This window comes from Myxocyprinus asiaticus, chromosome 3 (genome assembly GCF_019703515.2).
Source record: "Myxocyprinus asiaticus isolate MX2 ecotype Aquarium Trade chromosome 3, UBuf_Myxa_2, whole genome shotgun sequence".
Taxonomy (NCBI): domain Eukaryota; kingdom Metazoa; phylum Chordata; class Actinopteri; order Cypriniformes; family Catostomidae; genus Myxocyprinus; species Myxocyprinus asiaticus.
The window spans coordinates 58,674,342-58,695,409 of record NC_059346.1 but is presented as its reverse complement, the minus strand read 5'-3'; the positions used below and the strand labels follow the sequence as shown (position 1 = coordinate 58,695,409).

The 21,068-nt window shown below is 39.4% G+C and overlaps 1 protein-coding gene across 2 annotated transcripts in view; it reads left to right on the top strand.

The window, feature by feature from the left end:
- LOC127419071 (ankyrin-1-like) overlaps window positions 1-21,068 on the top strand; it is a 64,931-nt gene that overhangs the window by 20,554 nt on the left and 23,309 nt on the right. For both annotated transcript variants that reach the window (XM_051660164.1, XM_051660155.1), the window contains exons 8-25: window positions 5,908-6,093; window positions 7,105-7,203; window positions 7,304-7,402; window positions 7,498-7,596; window positions 7,870-8,067; window positions 8,219-8,317; window positions 8,596-8,694; window positions 8,961-9,059; window positions 10,025-10,222; window positions 10,889-10,987; window positions 12,891-12,989; window positions 13,162-13,359; window positions 13,510-13,608; window positions 13,729-13,827; window positions 15,492-15,590; window positions 17,462-17,554; window positions 18,059-18,131; window positions 18,318-18,338. In XM_051660164.1, coding sequence (XP_051516124.1) covers window positions 5,908-6,093; window positions 7,105-7,203; window positions 7,304-7,402; window positions 7,498-7,596; window positions 7,870-8,067; window positions 8,219-8,317; window positions 8,596-8,694; window positions 8,961-9,059; window positions 10,025-10,222; window positions 10,889-10,987; window positions 12,891-12,989; window positions 13,162-13,359; window positions 13,510-13,608; window positions 13,729-13,827; window positions 15,492-15,590; window positions 17,462-17,554; window positions 18,059-18,131; window positions 18,318-18,338 — 2,056 coding nt within the window. The remainder of the gene's footprint in view (window positions 1-5,907; window positions 6,094-7,104; window positions 7,204-7,303; window positions 7,403-7,497; window positions 7,597-7,869; window positions 8,068-8,218; window positions 8,318-8,595; window positions 8,695-8,960; window positions 9,060-10,024; window positions 10,223-10,888; window positions 10,988-12,890; window positions 12,990-13,161; window positions 13,360-13,509; window positions 13,609-13,728; window positions 13,828-15,491; window positions 15,591-17,461; window positions 17,555-18,058; window positions 18,132-18,317; window positions 18,339-21,068) is intronic.

The window sequence follows — 21,068 nt, the reverse complement described above, 5'->3', positions numbered from 1 at the left end:
CACACCATGTCGTGGCCGTGCTGAGTCTAGGGACATCGAAGCACTTACCTGGCTCCTTGTGACCACCCCCAGAACAGCCTGGGATGGGGGAGGAAGAGGCCTGTCCTCGCAGCCCGTGGAGATTGTCACATCGGGGGAGGATGTGTGCCACAGCTGGGCACGCAGGGGCGGGGAGACCGCCGCTGGAGCGCCAATCCTGCAAGGGTAAAAAGGTGGACGGTGGTCATGATGACGACCGTGCACACCGAGTATGTGACCCAGGGAAGGAGGAAACCGCTCTTTTGCTGAACTGTTGGGTACCACAGCCATTTGTGCATGCGCTGAAATCAAATGAAAAGGCAACAAAAGATTCTCCACCCAGCCCTCCACCGGGGGATGGAGTGGTCTTACTACCAGCTCCAATGCAGTGGGTTTCATCGACCCTGGGTCGGCCGTAAGACGGGTGGCGTCTGCTTCCTGCGGTGGGCTCCAGGTGGCGGTGCTCTGCGGGCATAGGTGCACCACGAGCGCCTTATCCACCGGGGGAATCGCCGTATAGCCCCTGGCTGCCCCGCCATCGAGGGTAGTGAGGGCGGGGGAACTAAGAAATCAGGACGGGGCAGTAAAAAGTGCCTCCCACGATTTTGTCAGCTCCTCGTGCACTTCCGGGAGGAAAGGCACTGGAGCGGGGCGTGGCTGCTTTGAGCAGTGCCGCGAGCCCAGGAACCAATCATCGAGCCACGAGGGTTCAGGGGAGAGTGGAGGGTTCCACTCTAGCCCGACGCTTGAGGCCGCCCGGGAAAGCATGTCCGTCATCTCCGCATCAGCCTGTGACTGGGCAATTGTCCCCGAAGGGGGGAGCCCAGCTGAGGCTTCTGCGTCCGACTGGATAAGCCTGCTCTCCGATGCTGTGCTCGAGAGCTCATCAGCTTCGCGGGCTCCGAACAAGAGGTCGAACTCACCATGAGACGAGCCGGCAGACTCATTCAGAAGCCCGATCGGGGCAGACGAGCATGCTGGGGAATGGGAGGTCCACGGGGGGATACCCGGCAGAGGCGGTCCCATTGGGGTCCCCAAATTGCCCCCAGTTCTAGCCGCGCTGGCCTCAATTCCGTAGAAGGAGGACCGAGGCGGGGAGCCGCTGGGGTGGCATGCTTTCTTACGAAAGCAAGCCACGACAGCAATGTTGCCATGGTCATGTTCTCGCAGTGAGAACATGAACCATCCACGAACGCTGCCTCCATGTGGGTCGCACCCAGACATGAAAGACAGCGATCGTGACCGTCTGAAGTTGAGAGGTAACGACCGCAACCAGGAATAACACACAAATGGAAAGGCATCTTTAAAAAGATGCGTCTTTAAAAAGATGCTCTTTTAGAGAAATATACTTTTTCAGGAAAATATACTCTCTTTTTTCTGCCGAAGCACCCAGGGGCGTTCTCTGCTGTGCACCAGTGCAGAGGAGGGACAAGCCGCTGAAATGCGCCGTCAGATCCAGCAGAGGTGAATGAACAGTCAGCTCAGTAGACATCGACCCTTCGGCTCCGAAGAGAAAATCTGAATGAGTGGTTGCACGCCAGCTCCTTTTATATCCGTATATCCAGGGGAGTGGCATGCAGATACCACTCGCCAATTTTCATTGGCCTTTTATCAAAGACCAGAGGTGTTTCGGGCTCCCAAGAGTGACCCCTAGTGTCACTACATCGACACAACGTCGAGTGAGTGACAGATAGGAAACTTGTTTTTCAGCTTCTCAGAGTAGCTTCTTTTAGCCACTCTAATCTCCTTTATTAGTTTTTGGCCTGATTGTACAAGATTTTATCCCCACTTCTGTAAGCATTCTCTTTGGCTTGACGAAGCTGCCTGAGTTTGCTGTAAACCATAGTTTGTCATTGTTGAATGTTAAATAAGTCCTAGTAGGAATGCACATCCTCACAGAAACTGATATATGATGTTACATTATCTGTGTGCTCATCCAGATTGGTGTCTGCAGCTTCAAAAACACTCCAATCTGTGCAATCAAAGCAGGCTTGTAGTTTCAGCTCCGCTTCATTGGTCTTTACTACAGGTTTAGCTGATTTAAGTTTCCGCCTGTAGGTCGGAAGAAGATGAACCAGACAGTGATCAAAGAGTCCCAAAGCTGCTCTAGGGACAGAGCGATATGCATCCTTTAATGTTGTGTAGCAGTGATCCAGTATATTTCTGTCTCTGGTAGGGCATGTTATGTGCTGTCTGTATTTTGGCAGTTCACAGGTGAGGTTGTCTCTGTTAAAATCGCAGAGAGTAATAATAAGTGAGTCCGGGTATTGCTGTTCCGTGTCTGTGATCTGATCAGCCAGCTGATTCAGCGCTGCGCTCACACACGCTTGTGGAGGAATGTAAACACTCACCAGAATAAACAAGGAAAACTCCCGTGGTGAGTAGAAAGGCTTACAGTTGATAAAGAGCGCTTCCAAATTAGGAGAGCACATCTTCTTTAACGTTGTTACATCTGTGCACCAACTTTCAATGATGAAAAAGCATGTTCTACTGCTTCTCATTTTCTCTGTACGATCAAACAAACAAAAACAACAAAAGAATTGGAGTGCTCCACACTTTTTTGTATTAGTTGCAGATCCTTCAAGTCCTGTAAGTTGCGAGGTGGAGCCACCGTGGAGCAGACTTGTTGGTCCAGCATATCCCACAACTGGATTGAGATCTGGGGAATTTGGAGGCCAGGGCAATACCTTGAACTCTTCATCATGTTCCTCAAACCATTCCTGAACAGTGTTTTCAGTGTGGAAGGGTGCATTATCCTGCTAAAAGTGGCCACTGCCATCAGGGAATACCACTGCCATTAAGGGGTGTACCTGGTCTGCAAAGATGTTTAGGTAGTTGGCATGTGTCAAATTGACATCCACATGAATGGACGGACCCAGGGTTTCCCAGCAGAACATTGCCCAGAACATCACACTCCCACCACCAGCTTGTCATCTTCCCACAGTGCATCCTGGTGCCATCACTTCCTCAGGTAAACCTGAACACGTACATGGCTGTCCACATGATATAAAAGAAAACGGGACTCATTGGACCAGGCAACCTTCTTCCACTGCTCCAAGGTCCAGTTCCGACATTCACGTGCCATTGTAGGTGCTTTCGAGGGTGGACAGGGGTCATCATGGGCACTCTGATCAGTCTGCGGCTACGCAGCCCCATACGCAGCATGGTGCAATACACTGTGTGTTGTGACACATTCCTCCCTTAACAATCATTAAAAGTTACTGTGACTTATGCCACAGTAGACCTTCCATCAGTTCGGACCAGATGGGATAGCCTTCATTGCCCTCTCACATCAATGAGTCTTGGGCGCCAGTTTGTGGTTTGTCCCTCCTCTGACCACTGTCAGTTGGTACTCACCATTGCTGACTGAGAGCACCCCACAAGCCTTGCCGCTTCAGAGATGCTCTGACCCAGTCATCTGGCCATAACAATTTGGCCCTTGTCAAAGTCGCTCAGGTCTTTACTCCTGCCTATTTCTCCAGCATTCAACACTACATATAACTGATTGTTTGCTAATGTCATCTGTCATCTAATCTAACCAGACCTTGACATGTGGCCTTGTTAGGAGATGATCAATATTATTCACTTCACCTGTGAGTGGTCATAATGTTTTGGATCATCAGTGTATCTACTAGACAAAGAGGGTGTACGTTAGTTGATTGGCTAAAAGATTACATGTCAAAGGACCTATCAGCTTGTGCCATGTAGATTTTTATAACTAAATTTAAAGTTGTATATTAATTTTATATTTTTTATATTTACATTCAATTAGCACTTTATTAGGAACACTATACTAATACTGGGTAGGGCCTCCCTTTGCTCTCAAAACAACCTCAATTTTTCATGGCATGGAATGTTGGAAATATTCCTTTAAGATTCTGGTCCATGTTGAAAAGTTTGCATCACGCAATTTCTGCAGATTTGTCAGCTGCACATTTATGCTGCGAATCTCCCATTCTACCACATCCCAAAGGTCTTCTATTGGATTCAGGTCCGGTGACTGGGAAGGCCACTGAAGAACAGTGAACTCATTGTCATGTTCATGAAACCAGTTTGAGGCGACTTTTTCTTTGTAACATGATGCATTATCGTGCTGGAAGTAGCCATTAGAAGATGGGTAAATTGTGGCCATGAAGGGATGCACATGGTCAGCAGCAATACTCAAATAGGCTGTGGCATTCAAGCAATGATTGACTGGTAATAACGGGCCCAAAGCGTGCCAAGAAAACTTTTCCCACACCATTACACCCCTGCCACCAGCCTGGACTTTTGACACAAGGTAGGTTGGGTCCACGGATTCATAGTGTTGGTGCCAAATTCTGACCCTACCATCTGTGTGCCTCAGCAGAATTTGAGATTCATCATACCAAGCTACGTTTTTACAGTCTTTAACTGTCCAGATTTGGTGAGCCTTTGCCGACTGTAGCCTCAGCTTTCTGTTCTTGGCTAACAGAAGTGGAACCTGTTCTGCTGTTGTAACCAATTCGCATCAAGGTTCGACGTGTTGTGCATTCTGAGATGCTATTCTGCTCACTACAATTGTACAGAGTGTTTATCTGAGTTACCATAGCCATTCTGCCAGCTCAAACCAGTCTGGCCATTCTCCGTTGACCTCTCTCATCAACAAGGCATTTCCGTTCGCAGAACTAATGCTCACTGGATTTTTGTGGGCACCATTCTGAATAAAATCTAGAGACTGTTGTGCGTGAAAATCCCAGGAGATCAGCAGATAAAGAAATACTCACCTGACACCAACAATCATGCCATGGTCAAAATCACTGAGATCAAAATTTTTTTCCCATTCTGATGGTTGATGTGAACATTAGCTGAAGCTCCTGACCCATATCTGGATGATTTTATGCATCGCACTGCAGCCACATGATTGGCTGATTAGATAATCGCATGAATATGTAGGTGTACAAGTGTTCCTAATAAATTGCTCAGTGAGTGTATATATACTGTATACTATAACAAGTATATATTCAAAATATATTAAAATAAATAAAAACAAATATAATTAGTGTAATAAATTTTTTATTTACACACAGAAACTCACAAAAGCTAAGAAAAATGAAAATTCAGAAACATGTATGTCTTAATATATGAACACCTAACTTGCTCAAGAATAATATAATCCATCTCTTTCCAGATCACATAACAAAATTAATTGCATCCACTGTGATTAACAATGGTGATTTAGATTAGTTTAGAATAAAAGTATTAAACTCAGAAGGCCTTTCAAACCACAAAGTCCTGAAAGTAAATTACTTTGAGGAAACTGTATCTGTGGAAACTATTTTTAAAAAGTTTTTTTTTTCTTGTCTAATATACAGTATTACAGTAAGTCCTGCAAAATATCACAACATTACAATATCAAAATCACTTATTTATACCATGAGAGTCATGTTATCGGCATAGCAAGCACATAGTGCCACAGTCAAATTGTAGCAGGTTTGGTAAACACTGTTATTCTAAAGCCATTTCTATTATTCGAAGTCTCTGACAAACTCTGGTGGAGTTAGTGAATCTCATAACACTTGACACAGCTGTTCATCTTTCCAGGAGTGTCTGGCACTGCCAACATCTCTGGAAGGATGCATCATTCAGAAGTTATAAGTGATCCAAAAGCTAAAAATATACTGCATGCTTCACCTTTCTCACTTAAGGTTCAGGATTCACAGTGATCACAATAAAACATATATGGGCAAAATAGGCAAAAAAACAAACAAAACAAAAACAAAAAACAACCTATAACCCAATCAAAGAATCTGTGACAGAGGCTGAAATGGGCATTTCATCCTCAAAGTATTTTATGTTTGAAATGAAATGTGTTCTGTTTTACCCTGAAGGTCTGAGACTCTGTCTCTTGTACGTGTCTCTTTCTGGCAGGATGGCTTTACCCCTCTTGCTGTGGCTCTTCAGCAGGGCCATGAGAATATGGTGGCCCTGCTCATCAACCACGGTACAAAGGGCAAGGTCCGCCTTCCTGCACTGCATATCGCTGCCCGAAATGATGACACCCGAACTGCCGCTGTGCTTTTACAGAATGACCCAAATGCTGATGTCTTAAGCAAGGTTTGTGTATACTGATGTTAAACTTTTTCCTATTTTTCTTTTTTTTTTTTTCAAGTAGACATAAAAACTAATATAAAAAAAGGAAATCATTTAGTTCTGACACTGATTGTATATATATATATATATATATATATATATATATATATATATATATATATATATATATATGTATATGGGTTTTATATATATATACATACATACATTTGCTGATAAGCCATATATGGGTGTTTCTTCAACTTTCATGTCCAAGGAGTTGATTTTTATGAAAACTTATTAAAACTAACAGATTTCAACTTTTTGTTTTCTTTTTGTTTTGTGAAGGTCACATTAAAGGTGCACTCAGTAACTTTTGTCTTTGTGTTGTCTTGAACTTACACTGACACCTAGCGGCTTGGATGCAGCATAATTTAAAATCAATAGTTTTCAGTTCCAGATGCCATTGTAGAAATTTAGTATTCACAGTCAGCCATGATTACTTTAATCAGAGAGTGAAATAACAGGATGGTTACTGAGATTAAGCGAGTATTATTTGGCTGGTCATGTGATTCTAACATGGCTGCTCCCATATGCGGAGCCTCTCCATATAGAATAAAACAGCTTTTATAAGGTCACTGATACGAGTCTTCATTTTAATGTGAGTGGTCATGATTTCCAACATATACTGCAAAACTACAATTCATGTCTTTAGGAGTTAAACTATTTTAATGAATATAATTTATATAATTTTTAATTAACAACTATAGTAGAATTTCTGTTACTCGTGGTCTCTCATGGCTTGCTGCTTTAATCTATGTAAACATATATATTACATTGCCAAAAGTATATGGACACCCTTTTAATTAATGGTTCTGTCTATTTCAACTACACCCATTGCTAACAATATATGCATAAAATCAAGCATACAGCCATATTATCTCCTAAAATAAACATTAGAATGGGGATTGAGTCTGGTGTGGAAGAACTTGACTGCATGTGCTGGTTACTTACTCAGTTTCTGATTATCCTCTCTAGACAGGCTTCACGCCACTCCATATAGCGGCCCACTATGAGAACCTGAATGTAGCCCAGCTTCTCCTAAACAGAGGAGCTGATGTGAACTTCACACCCAAGGTCTATCTTCTGAACACTTCCCATTTTTCCACATTGTTTCTCTATTTATTATATTATATCTGTTTGTAGCAACATGCAAACTACTGTGACTTTCTTTCAGAATGGGATCACACCTCTACATATTGCAGCAAGGAGAGGAAATGTTATCATGGTCAGACTTCTGCTTGACAGGGGAGCAAAGATTGACGCTAAGACTAAAGTATGTTATATTGCCACAATTCTAAAATCTACTCACATTGAGGAATTTGAAATCATTTCTGATTTGTCTACACATTTGTTGTTCTTTAATCATAGGATGAGTTAACTCCTCTTCACTGTGCTGCCAGAAATGGCCATGTAAGAATAATTGAGATCCTTCTGGACCAAGGAGCCCCAATACAGGCCAAGACAAAAGTAGGCATTCAAATTGTGTTTTCTTCTCTTATTTTCAAAGTAAAATGTGTGGGGGGAGTTAGGAAGAATCACATACCTGTATATTGATTGAATATATTCAACTGATGGCTAGCTGGCTAGCTGAGTTTTGTTTTAATTGTTTACACATTATTATTAACAGTTGTAAGTTAAAACGTAAGACTGCTTAAAAAATAGTATAAAATTACATGACATGAATTTTAAAGTGAATGCCTATACCTTATGTGTAAATGTTCTGCTAATATCACTTCATAGAACGGCCTTTCACCCATACATATGGCAGCCCAGGGTGATCATTTGGACTGCATCAGACAGCTGTTACAGTACAATGCAGAGATTGATGACATCACTCTAGACCACCTTACACCACTGCATGTGGCGGCACACTGTGGACATCATCGTGTGGCCAAAGTACTCCTGGATAAAGGAGCCAAACCTAACACTCGTGCTCTGGTTAGTGCACACACATGTGTGTACAGTATGTGTGTCTGTGCATATTGTTATATATAATATATTGCTATATTTAAATATCTTTTGTTTGCATTTGTCCATAAACTGTTCATGAAAATACACTTACATATTTGTGCTCTCATGGCATGTTTAGAATGGCTTCACACCTCTCCATATTGCCTGTAAGAAGAACCACATGCGAGTAATGGACCTACTGTTGAAGCATTCTGCATCTTTGGAGGCTGTTACAGAGGTGTGTAACAGGAAGAATTCCACAGTATACAAGAATTCTATATTATTTACCTAAGCAGTGGTGTGCGATCCCTTCTGAGGGTTACTGCCCCGACCATCCCTTCTCTGAAGGGTTTGAAGGGGCTGACCACACACCACTGCATTTTAGGGAGCACCGAAAAGGGAGATGCATTATAAATAGTGTCTCAAGTTCAAGTAGAGCTCTCTGAGAAACTATATCATGCAGTGATAATATAAGACTGCAAAGTTCTTTTTGTAAGTTTGAATTCTGTCCAACAGTCTGGGTTGACCCCACTGCATGTGTCCTCCTTTATGGGTCATCTGAACATAGTGAAGATACTGATGCAGAAAGGAGCTTCCCCACACGCCTCAAACGTGGTAAGCAAGTGACATAGTATCAACAGTTACAGGTATTGTTTACCCAAAAATCTAAGTTTTGTCTTTATTTGTCATGCCATTATGCTTTGTCTTTTTCATGCCATTTGAACACAAAAGGATACATTTTGAAGAATCTTTACATAGCTCTTTCCATACAGCAAAAATTCACAGTGACCACAACTGTTAAGCTTCAAAAAGTGTGAGCTCTGCTTTTACAGTAATAGTAAGTGATCATGTAATAATAATGTATTAATCTGTATTTTTAGAAAGTGGAAACGCCTCTGCACATGGCATCTCGAGCAGGTCACTGTGAAGTTGCTGAGTTCCTCTTACAAAATGCAGGCCCAGTTGATGCTAAAGCCAAGGTACTCCTTATTTTATTTTATTTTATTATTTGTACTTCAAATATTTTTGTAAAAGTTTTCAAAGTTTTATACTTTATTTATTTTAATTTTTTATGTTAATTTTAATGTATTTAATTTTATTATTTTAATTTTGGGTTTTAATTTTATTAATTTTGTTTTATACAACCAGTTTGTTCTTTAACCTTCCTATTATGTTTGGGTTATTTTTGACCCGTTTAAGAGTTAAAAACGTAATCTTAAATTTAGTCAAAATGCCTTTGGATTATCCTCAACTTTAACTAAATTAATATGTAAAAAACATGTAAAACATTTGTCTCCACCTTTAATGTTCAGGTCAAATCTGACACGGGGGTAAATAATGCTGGTTTTCAATGCAGCTGTGAAGCTTCTCTTGAGTGAAGAGTGTTACAAGATCTCTCTCTCTCTCTCTCTCTCTCTCTCTCTCTCTCTCTCTCTCTCTCTCTCTCTCTCAGCAAAGATTTTACCTCAAAAAGACATGTGCATAAAAGTATGAAGGTGGCCATTTTAGAAATTATATTACAAGGTCTTCTACTTCCAGAAGTAAAAGTAATCTAAAGTACAAGTAATTTTTAAGTAAACTAAGTATCATCTTATTTTAAGTATTGTAAATCCTTACAGTAAAGCTAAGGAATAACTGTATATATTCTGTACAGTAGTAGTACCACAACTGACATGTAGGTGGCACACTTTCCAATTAAAATGCTACTATATAAGCCTGTGTTCAGTGTAAAAACATGTAGGTAAGCCTATGTCAATTTTCATGTGCATAGTTAATTGATGAGTGTGCTGTAATCTGCTGAAAATCTATTGAACTCTATATGGGTAATTTTTGACCCGAACATCACAGATGTCATTATTTGTATACATGACACAAGGGTTTATTCTGTTTAAACAAGCTTTAAATGAGGCTTTCTAAGCAAAATTTCAACCTTCACCTCCATCAGGATGACCAGACGCCGCTACACTGTGCTGCCCGCATGGGCCACAACGAGATGGTGAATCTGCTCCTGGAGCACAAGGCCAACCCCAACTCCACCACAACAGCAGGACACACCCCACTGCACATCGCTGCCCGTGAGGGGCACACACAAACTGCCAGCATCCTAATTGACATGAATGCCCAGCTAACCAAAATGACCAGGGTACTGTACAGTGCTGCCTCAGCCTAGTGTTTGAAAGTTCTTTGGGTTGTGTATTTAAAGGTACAGTTCACCCAAAAATGAATTTACTCAAAAATACATTTACTCACCCATATACCATCCTGGATGTGTATGACTTTCTTACTTTTTTAGTAACTTTTTTAGATTTTTAGAAAAATATCTCAGCTCTGTAGGTCCATACAATGCAAGTGAATGGGTGCCAACATTTTGACGGTCCAAAATCACATAAGGCAGCATCTTCTTGTGTGTTTGGTGATTCACATTCTTCATGCATATACACCCTACTGGGCAGGTAGATGAATTTCAAGCAAAAAATAACTTAAATATTGATCTGTTTCTCACCCATACCTATTGCTTCTGAAGACACTGATTTAAAACACTGGAGTCTTATGGATTACTTTTATGCTGACCTATGTGATTTTTGGAGTGTCAGAATTTTGGCACCCATTCACTTGCATTGTATGGACCTACAGAGTTGAAATATTCTTCTAAAAATCTTAATTTGTGTTCTGCAGAAGAAAGAAAGTCATACACATCTGGGATGGCATGAGGGTTAGTAAATGATGAGAGAATTTTCATTTTTGGGTGAACTATTCCTTTAAGCATTTTCTTTAAATGTTAATGCCTTTTTTGATGGGTGTCTTGCAGAAGGCCTTCACTCCACTTCATGTGGCAGCCAAATATGGAAAAGTAGATGTAGCAGCACTGCTTTTAGAGAGAGGGGGTAACCCAAATGCTGCAGGCAAGGTATGAATTAACAGCATACATTCATGTTTAGATTGTGTTAACAATTACATGTTATTGAGATAATCCAATCCTGGTTTAGAATAGTTAATTGCATAATTAACATACATGTTCATATAGTTCAAATTAATGTCGTCCGATATGGGTTTTCAATAGCCAATAGGTGATGCCAAAATCTAGAGAGTAAGGTATATTATGCCCGTAGATACTGTGCATAACACAATTTAATGATGGCAAATGTGATGTTGAAAACTACTGGTATTTAATGAACTGTTTTCTTTAAGTATACGTCTTTAATTATTTCTTGAACTTTATTTTACTCAATATTTACTCAATATTTACTAAGAAATATTTATACAGAACAGAAATATTTGAACAGAAAGTGCTATTATCGATTGACAGTGTTGGGGAATTTACTCAAAAAAGTAATCCACTACAGATTACTAATTACTTTTGTAAAAGGGCACAACAGTCAGTTGTGGCTCAGTGGTTAAGGCTCTGGGTTACTGACCAGAAGGTTGGGGGTTCAAGCCCCAGTACCACCAAGATGCCACTGTTGGGCACTTCAGCAAGGCCCTTGATCCTACCTGCTCCAGGGGCACTGTATCATGGCTGACCCTGCACACTGACCCCAGCTTGGCTGGGATATGTAAAAAACAAAAAAGAAATTTCACTGTATATATGCTAAAAATTTATGTATAATGTGTGACAAAAATAAAGGCTTCTTCAGCCTGGTTCCGGAAGTATAAATCCCATAAATTTTTTACATAGACTAATTGATTTTTAACGATAACTTATAAACCTTTAAAGACAGACCTACTGTGAGTCCATGTTACTTCACTGTTTCAAAATTGTGTTGAATAGCAGAATTCCTGAACAACTACTCCTTCCATGATCCAGCAGAGAAAGATCCATCAATTAGAGAACTGCAGCCAACAAAGCCCGCCAAAAAAGTCCAGCACCATCTTCCATGATGCACTATGAATGACTCAATTGCGTTGCTCTCCCTTCACCCTCAAACTGCTTATATATTTGTCTATATCGGAATATTTAGCAATAAACTTAAAATATATTTTTTATTTACCTATAATCAACAACTTTAAATTCAATAGTTTTTTATTTTCCATTGTTTTTAATTTGATATGTGTTTTGCAATGCATCATGGGATTGTAGTTCATTTCCTGATTAAAGACATTAAGTACACAGTCTTGTACCTTTTGTCTGATTTTCAAATAGTTTTTTGCTTAAGACTGTAATGTTGTGATTCACCTGGTTGGTTTGGTTCATGGCTTAGAACTCTTTTATGAAGGATTTTTTGAAAAGCCTATGGAATAAATGAATGGGAAAAATACTTTTGGAATCCAACAGCTTAAAAAGTGGGCGCACAATGATGCACTTTGTCAGGTTACTTTACTCACAACTTTATGGAAAAAGTAATCCAATTTTAATAACTTTAGTAATATCTTGTAACAACTTAGTAATAACTTTAGTCATAACTCCCATAAACCTACAAAAATACAAATGTGACACCCAGTGTGTTTCTTAAACATTTACTGAAATAAAGTCAGTAACTGTAATCTGATTACAATAAAGGCTAAGGTATACTTCGTCTTTTCGCATGCTGTTCCGTCTTGCGCATGGTCGAGCGCTCAGCCTTTAAAAGTATACTCAACTGCTTTGTGATACTTCTGTAGTGCAGTGAATGGCAGGCGCTTGTGCAGACTGTCTGCGTGTCCAGATAAACTGGGCTGCACTCGGAGATTACGCACACACTGTGCTGATGATAAAATTGAATTATATCTTTTCATATCTATAATTTTTCATGTTATAATTTGAATCTAAAAATTATAGATGGTAGTGATGAGGATGTAGATGTTATATGTTTTTTTTATTTTTTTCTCTATAGGTTGGACTCACACCATTACATGTGGCTGTCCATCATAACAACCTGGATGTGGTTAATCTGTTGCTCAGTAAAGGTGGATTACCACACAGTGCAGCTCGGGTATGACGCAGATCTCCTTAATTTTCTTTGATGCCAAGCACTAAACAAAAAGCAAAAAATTCTAGTATCTTTGCCTTGTTTTCTAATTAAAATATCTACAGATTATTTAAATTAATTTACAAGCAAAAAGAATGTTTTGTCACCGTATCAACCTGTTCTGTTGTCTCCTCAGAATGGCTATACTCCACTCCATATCGCTTCCAAGCAGAACCAGTTGGAGGTTGCCAGCAGTCTTCTGCAGCATGGAGCCTCTGCCAATGCTGAGTCACTACAAGGGGTCACACCCTTACACCTCGCCTCCCAGGAGGGTCAACAAGACATGGTGTTGTTGCTCATCTCCAAACAGGCGAATGTAAATCTGGGCAACAAGGCAAGCTTACCATCTTGTTTTAATTTACTAATGGTGACAATGATTTGCCAATCCCTTTTCCTCAATTTGGAACCAAGCACATTGTGAAAGGATGTCACCTTTGTACATGTCTGAACTAAACCGGTACACTTGCTTATTTTCCCCCCTCAGAGTGGACTGACTCCCCTACATCTTGTAGCTCAGGAAGGGCATGTTGGCATTGCTGATATACTGGTGAAGCATGGGGCGTCTGTCTACGCTGCCACACGGGTAAAAACCTGCATATTTATGCAATATGAAACACTTATTGTTTTTCCATAGTGTGATGCATATTACATGATTTAATGCTAATTTAATTATCATTCATGATTACGATTGAATTCTCTTTAGATGGGTTATACTCCACTTCATGTGTCTTGTCATTATGGCAATATCAAGATGGTTAAGTTCCTTTTACAGCAACAGGCCAACGTAAACAGCAAAACCAGGGTAAATGAAATATTTATTCTGCTTTGATCAGCTTTGTAACAAATAAATGTCAAGGACGTGTCAAGTTTTGATTCAAAGGTACCGAGACTTAATGTTCTCATTTACATTTAATTGAAGTAACAACTACACTATATTGCCAAAAGTATTCGCTCATCTGCCTTTAGATGCATATGAATTTAAGTGACATCCCACTCTTAATCCATAGGGTTTAATATGACATCGGCCCACCCTTTACAGCTATAACAGCTTCAACTCTTCTGGGAAGGCTTTCCACAAGGTTTAGGAGTGTGTTTATGGGAATTTTTGACCATTCTTCCAGAAGCGCATTTGTGAGGTCAGACACTGATGTTGGACGAGAAGGCCTGGCTTGCAGTCTTCGCTCTAATTCATCCCAAAGGTGCTCTATCGGGTTGAGGTCAGGACTCTGTGCAGGCCAGTCAAGTTCTTCCACACCAAACTCGCTCATCCATGTCTTTATGGACTTTGCTTTGTGCACTGGTGTGCAGTCATGTTGGAACAGGAAGGGGCCATCCCCAAACTGTTCCCACAAAGTTGGGGGCATGGAATTGTCCAAAATCTCTTGGTATGCTGAAGCATTCAGAGTTCCTTTCACTGGAATTAAGGGGCCAAGCCCAGCTCCTGAAAAACAACCCCACACCATAATCCCCCCTCCACCAAACTTCACAGTTGGCACAATGCAGTCAGACAAGTACCGTTCTCCTGGCAACCGCCAAACCCAGACTCGTCCATCAGATTGCCAGATGGAGAAGCGTGATTTGTCACTACAGAGAACGCGTCTCCACTGCTCTAGAGTCCAGTGGCGGCGTGCTTTACAACACTGCATCCGACGCTTTGCATTGCACTTGGTGATGTATGGCTTGGATGCAGCTGCTCGGCCATGGAAACCCATTCCATGAAGCTCTCTACGCACTGTTCTTGAGCTAATCTGAAGACCACATGAACTTTGGAGGTCTGTAGCGATTGACTCTGCAGAAAGTTGGCGACCTCTGCGCACTATGCGCCTCAGCATCCGCTGACCCCGCTCTGTCATTTTACGTGGCCTACCACTTCGTGGCTGAGTTGCTGTCATGCCCAATCGCTTCCACTTTGTTATAATACCACTGACAGTTGACTGTGAAATATTTAATAGCGAGGAAATTTCACGACTGGACTTGTTGCACAGGTGGCATCCTATCACAGTACCACGCTGGAATTCACTGAGCTCCTGAGAGCGGCCCATTCTTTCACAAATGTTTGTAGAAGCAGTCTGCATGCCTAGGTGCTTCATTTTATACACCTGTGGCCATGGAAGTGATTGGAACACCTGAATTCAATTATTTGGATGGGTGAGCGAATACTTTTGGCAATATAGTGTATATCTCAGATGTTTCTCCTAAAGTTCTATAGCATAAATAAAAATAGCAACAAATTGTTAACAAAATTAATGTTGATGGTATTGCTCAGATAATTTGGTCTTCTGAGACTGATGAGAAATGTATTATTCAGTTCATATTTAAATCTCTGACTTTTGAATGCAGACTTTGGTATCAAATCTGTGCACAGTTTTAGACATTGATGAGATCTCTTGTGAAACAACTGAAGATCTCATTTGTGATTTTTCTTTCGGATGGAGTCTAAATGTGTCCTGTTTATGTGGTTGTCAGATGGGGTATATGCCGCTACATCAGGCTGCGCAGCAGGGCCATACAGACATTGTGACACTGCTCCTGAAGCATGGAGCACAACCCAATGAAACCACATCCGTAAGAGCCCAACCTCTTTTAGTTGATTAGTGTCCTTATCTTTAATCATGCAAATTCTCCAGCCTATCCTACAAATTGCATCAAAAAATTCTAAGATCTCAATAAAAATTAAAATCTAATTCAAACCTGAATTTAAACAGTTTTAGTATTTTGCAAACGTAATCAATTAAGCAAAACATAAATATTGTCAGAGGGCTCAGACATATTGAAATGTCATGATCATGGGAGACCTGGGTTTGAGTCTAGCCTGGGTCGTGTTTTACAAAAAAATGACGTTTTCCAGTGGACTTTTTAGAATAATAGGATCAAATGGGCAGATTCAATTTATATCAAGCATTATTGGCAGTGGAAAAAATGGATAGTACTGTACATTAATTGCATTAAATGGATATTTCACCAAAAAATAAAAATTCTCTCATCATTTACTCACCCTCATGCCATCCCAGATGTATGACTTTCTTTCTTCAGCAGAACACAAATTAAGATTTTAGAAGAATATCACAGCTCTGTAGGTCCATGCAATGCAAAAATCATATTAAGGCAGCATAAAATTAATCCACTGGACTCCAGTGGTGAAATCCATATCTCATAGTGTGGGTGAAAAAATATTTAAGTCATTTCTTTTACTATAAATATTCACCTTTGACCAGCCCCAACCAGTAGGTGGCTGAAGAATGAAAATCAGCAAAAACAAAAGAAGAAGTATGTGAATGTGAAAGTGAAATTGGAGACTGATAGTAAAAAAGGACTTAAATATTGATCTGTTTCTCACCCACACCTGTCATATTGCTTCTGGCAATATGGATTGAACCACTCGAGTCATATGTATTACTTTTATTCTGACTTTATGTGATTTTTGGACCTTTAGAATTCTGGCCACCATTCACTTGCATTGTGAGGACCTACAGAGCTGAAATATTCTTCTAAAAATCTTCATTTGTGTTCAGCAGAAGAAAGTCATACACATCTGGGATGCCATGATAAGAGAATTTTCATTTTTGGGTGAACTATCCCTTTAATTCTCTTTAACTGCATTAATTGCAGAAATTAACAAGTTAAATTTCCCAATCCTATACATATATAGTAGGGCTGTTGACTTAACGCATTAATTCAGTGCGATTAATTATATAACAAACGATGCGTTAAAAAAATGAATGCAATTAATCATGTCCCCGGACCATAATAAGGAAGATTCCTGAGCAATTCTTGCTTGAAGTACCACCTGTTTTCTCCAGGGGGCAGTAAGCCAAACTTCAGCTGTATAGGCAATGCACAGCTTATACAGAGAACAAAACAATCTTTCAGCAGACAGCACAACACCAGGACACGTTCTTGTTCAAAACACAGATTGATGAAGTGCAAATCTGACTTAGGAATCTCAAGACGTGTTTTTATATGTATTACACTATGTTTAAGAAAAACTACATTTAATACATATATATGTTATTTGTAATTATTTAAATATAACTATTTATAATTATTTCATCATTATATATTGAATTATTATTTAAGGGGCTTTCTCAGCAAATATACAGTATATTAATGCGATTAATTGTGATTAATTAGATTAATAAATCGGCACACCATGTAATTAATTTGATAAAAAATGATAATTGATTGACAGCCCCATATATGTATACAGGTATATATATATATATATATATATATATACACACACACACTAATACGATTATTAAATTAAATTAGTATTAAATAAGATGCATGCAAAATGGAAGCATTTTGATTAGTGGTCTCAAACTTTTTGACCCCACTGTACATATAAAAGTTAAGTTATAATTCAAGTCCACTAAAGAAAGATGTTGGAAGTTGACATTTGAAACAAAGATAAATACATTTTTCATCTCCTTTAGAATGGCATATCTGCTCTTGCGATTGCAAAGCGCCTTGGTTACATCTCAGTCATTGATGTGCTTAAACTGGTCACAGAAGAGACAGTTGCCATGGTGAGTTATCTTGCTTACAGTTTCCAAACAGTCTCAAAATGTGTTTATACAAGTAACATCACTCAAGAAAGAGTGCTGTTGAAAATCAGCACTGCTGAGATATGGCCGTAGACACAAGGCCGCAGGTAATCACAGCATTGATATTCAATACAACAACACTTCTGCGAGTATGATATTCCTTTTAAACAACAGTTCTATAAAAAAGAAGTTAATAAGTAACTTACATTGTAGACATAAATTGGCCAGTTACAGTATTTATTGTGTATTTTTAACAAAAATAATTCAAACGAATAGCAAGATCAACCATTGCATTTTGCAGAGCAACACAGTGATTGACAGCTTGTCTGAAATGTCACAAATACCGTGGATAACAAACAATGAAGTGTCCCAGTGCTGTTATACTAAATATCTTGAAAAATTGCTTGTAGAAACACATTTGCGGACCGAAACAAACTATTGTAGCCTTTACATACCCATGTCACCTAATAAATCCTTCCCTTTCAGACCACCACAGAAAAACATCGCATGAGTTTCCCAGAGACAGTTGATGAGATCTTGGATGTGTCTGAAGATGAAGGTAAAAACTGACACGCTCTGTAGGATTCTGTTTTTCAAAATGGTCTCTTTTAGTGTTGGTAAACTACACATAATTCTATTTTGACATACTTTTAAAATGTAAATTAATAATAAGATTTTTTATTTTTATTTTTTTGAGTGGGCTTTTAAAGAGCATCCTGAAATACACTGCTCTTGCTTTTTCTAGGTATTGCACAGCTAACGTTAGGTATGAATTTCCCACTTTCTTCTTTGTGCTGTGGCCATTGTCAGTGACTTCATTTCAAGCACACACACCAGCACATTATCATTCTCGAGTGCACCATGAAATTAATGATGAATGTGCCATTAGCATGTGTGCATTGATGTTGGGAAGTTTGCTTTTATTGCTGAAAATATCTAACCTCTCCCACTAACCTGTAACATCTCCTTTTTCAGTTTTTCTTGAGTTATATAACAAGGATTTTGGATCTTGAATTTACTCTTCTCATCCAGTTAGAAAGTGTTATACATTGCGGTATACATACAACTGTTCAGTTCATAAAAAACACATGTGGATGAAAAGTACAAGTAGTGGTTTGTGGTCAGCACTAGAATTTTTTTTAATAACGTCCATTAATAACAATAACATTATTACATTGCATATTATATATCTTAAATAGATCATAAGCTAATGTACATTCAAATAGATGTCATGACACTTTGGTTCATTTTCATATTTATATTTGAATATGTACAAACTACTTGTATAATTCTATAACTTATCAGTGAAAGTAATTATAACGTTTTAACAAAAATGCATGGTATTTTTAGCAGACATAAATGATTGATGTGCACTGTGTTTTTGCTATGGTATAATATTCACACATTTTCTCATTTTCTCACTCACCATCAGTGCTGGGTAAAATATTCACACACAAAAAAAAAAAAAAAAATAGTTATTAACATACACTCTTTCTAGATTGTAATAGGATTGTAAAATTACTTCACTGGTTACTATGCCTAAATATCACGTTCCAAACCACACCTCGAATAAAAAACAAATGATGTAACCAAGATAAGTTTTTGGATTACCAAAAAAATCATACCAAACTGAAACATTCAGAAAATAAATATTTTACTTGCAAATACATCTGAACAAAATGTTGGAAATGTTTTGAAAATACATAGCCGGTATGCTTTTTAACCTACTGTGTGCTGCTGTGTGCATTTTTCATTTCCCTTTTTGATTTGTAACTAGTAGCACCAAATAAACAAGCAAAAAAAAAAAAAAGAAAAAAAAAAAAGTGATGTGGACAGCAGGACTAAGTTGTGAAATTTTAAATAATACCAAGCTATAGAAAGATTTTTTTTCATCAAATTGTTTATGTTTCCAGGAGTGTTAGTTATTCATGTTTTTGAGACGTCACAGACATTACATCAGAAATTAGCATAATTCATAATTCTGATTCAAAGTAATAACCAGCATCATCCAATTACTGTCAAATATGCTATTTATAATTATACAATATACATTTTGAAATTATGTACTGATTACCATTGTCCCATGTCTGCCAAACATGCTGAGTGGTCCAAACATCATCTGCAGCCTGAAACTGAACTTTTGGTCAGATTTTAGTATTGAATGCACATAGCTGCATAGAGAGATATTGGATGCTCCCTTGCTCCCTATTTATTGAATGACTAAACATCCAGTGTGCTGTCTGTCTGCACTGGTCTCAGAACAGTTCGAAATGAACCTTATGAACTCTATATAAAGCCTCTGAAAGCAAAATTTTTCAGCTTTTGGATGAACCCATTGATTCTCAATGTGAAAATGTACAGTGAATATAGGAACATTTACTAATGTTATTGAATAGAACTGTATTGTATAGTGATAACAAAATATACAAAATGTATTTAAAAATGAAGTGATATGACCCATAGATGTGTTAATGTTGAAAGTTATTCAAAATAACTAACATGTTTTTTTTTTCAACTTTTGAGGGAATAATGTCCCAAGTTCAAGAGTTTGCCTGCCCATATAATCTTTGAGTGATGTAGGTAAAACGTATGTAGCTTGCTGTCCGCAAAGGAGGGGCTCGAGGATGAGGCTCAACTCGAGCACTAATATACCTGCCCTTTTGGGACTAGTGAATAGACTGAATAGCTATAGAGCAGGAGCTCTTAAAATAGGGGATGGAGATGGGGAGGTGGAGGTGGAGGGATGCCAAAATGACATTGCCAGGGAGAGGTAAGCAGCGGCTTATATATTCTACAGCTAATTAGTTGATTAGATGGGCAGGTTCCTCCTGAACCTTAATTTATTAACTTCGTTTCACGACTTCGCTTGCCCATATAATCTTTGAGTGATGTAGGTAAAATGTATGTGGCTAACTGTCCAAAAGGAGGGGCTTGAGGACGAGGCTCGACTCGAGCACTAATTTACCCCCCAAAAAGTGCTTGAGGTAAAATGAGGACAGCAAGCGCTTTAGCGTATATTCTTAGATGTGTATGCGATGTATGATGAATTATGGTGCGGCTGGGCCGATTATTAAGCATGACATTTAGGCCCCCCCAAAAAATGTGAGAGCAGCAGGAACATCTGAAAAGGGAGCCGCTGGAGAACCAGCGATCCGAAAGGGAGAGCCCACGCGGCATACAAATGGAGGATCACACTGCGATCGAACGGGAGAGTCCATGGTGGAAATAACATGGAGCTCACACTGCATTCGAATGGGAGAGCCCATACTGTGGTCCGAAAGGGAGAGCCTGCATTGCATTCAAACGGGAGAGCTTACACTGCGATTCAGATGGGAGAGCCCACACCATGCACAAAGCTCTCACTGCATCCGAATGGGAGAGCCCACACTGCGATTCGCATGAGAGAGTCTGTGACCATGCATAGAGGCTTGCACTGCATCCGAATGGGAGACCCCACACTGTATCCAAATGGAGCTCACGCTGCAATCAGATGGGA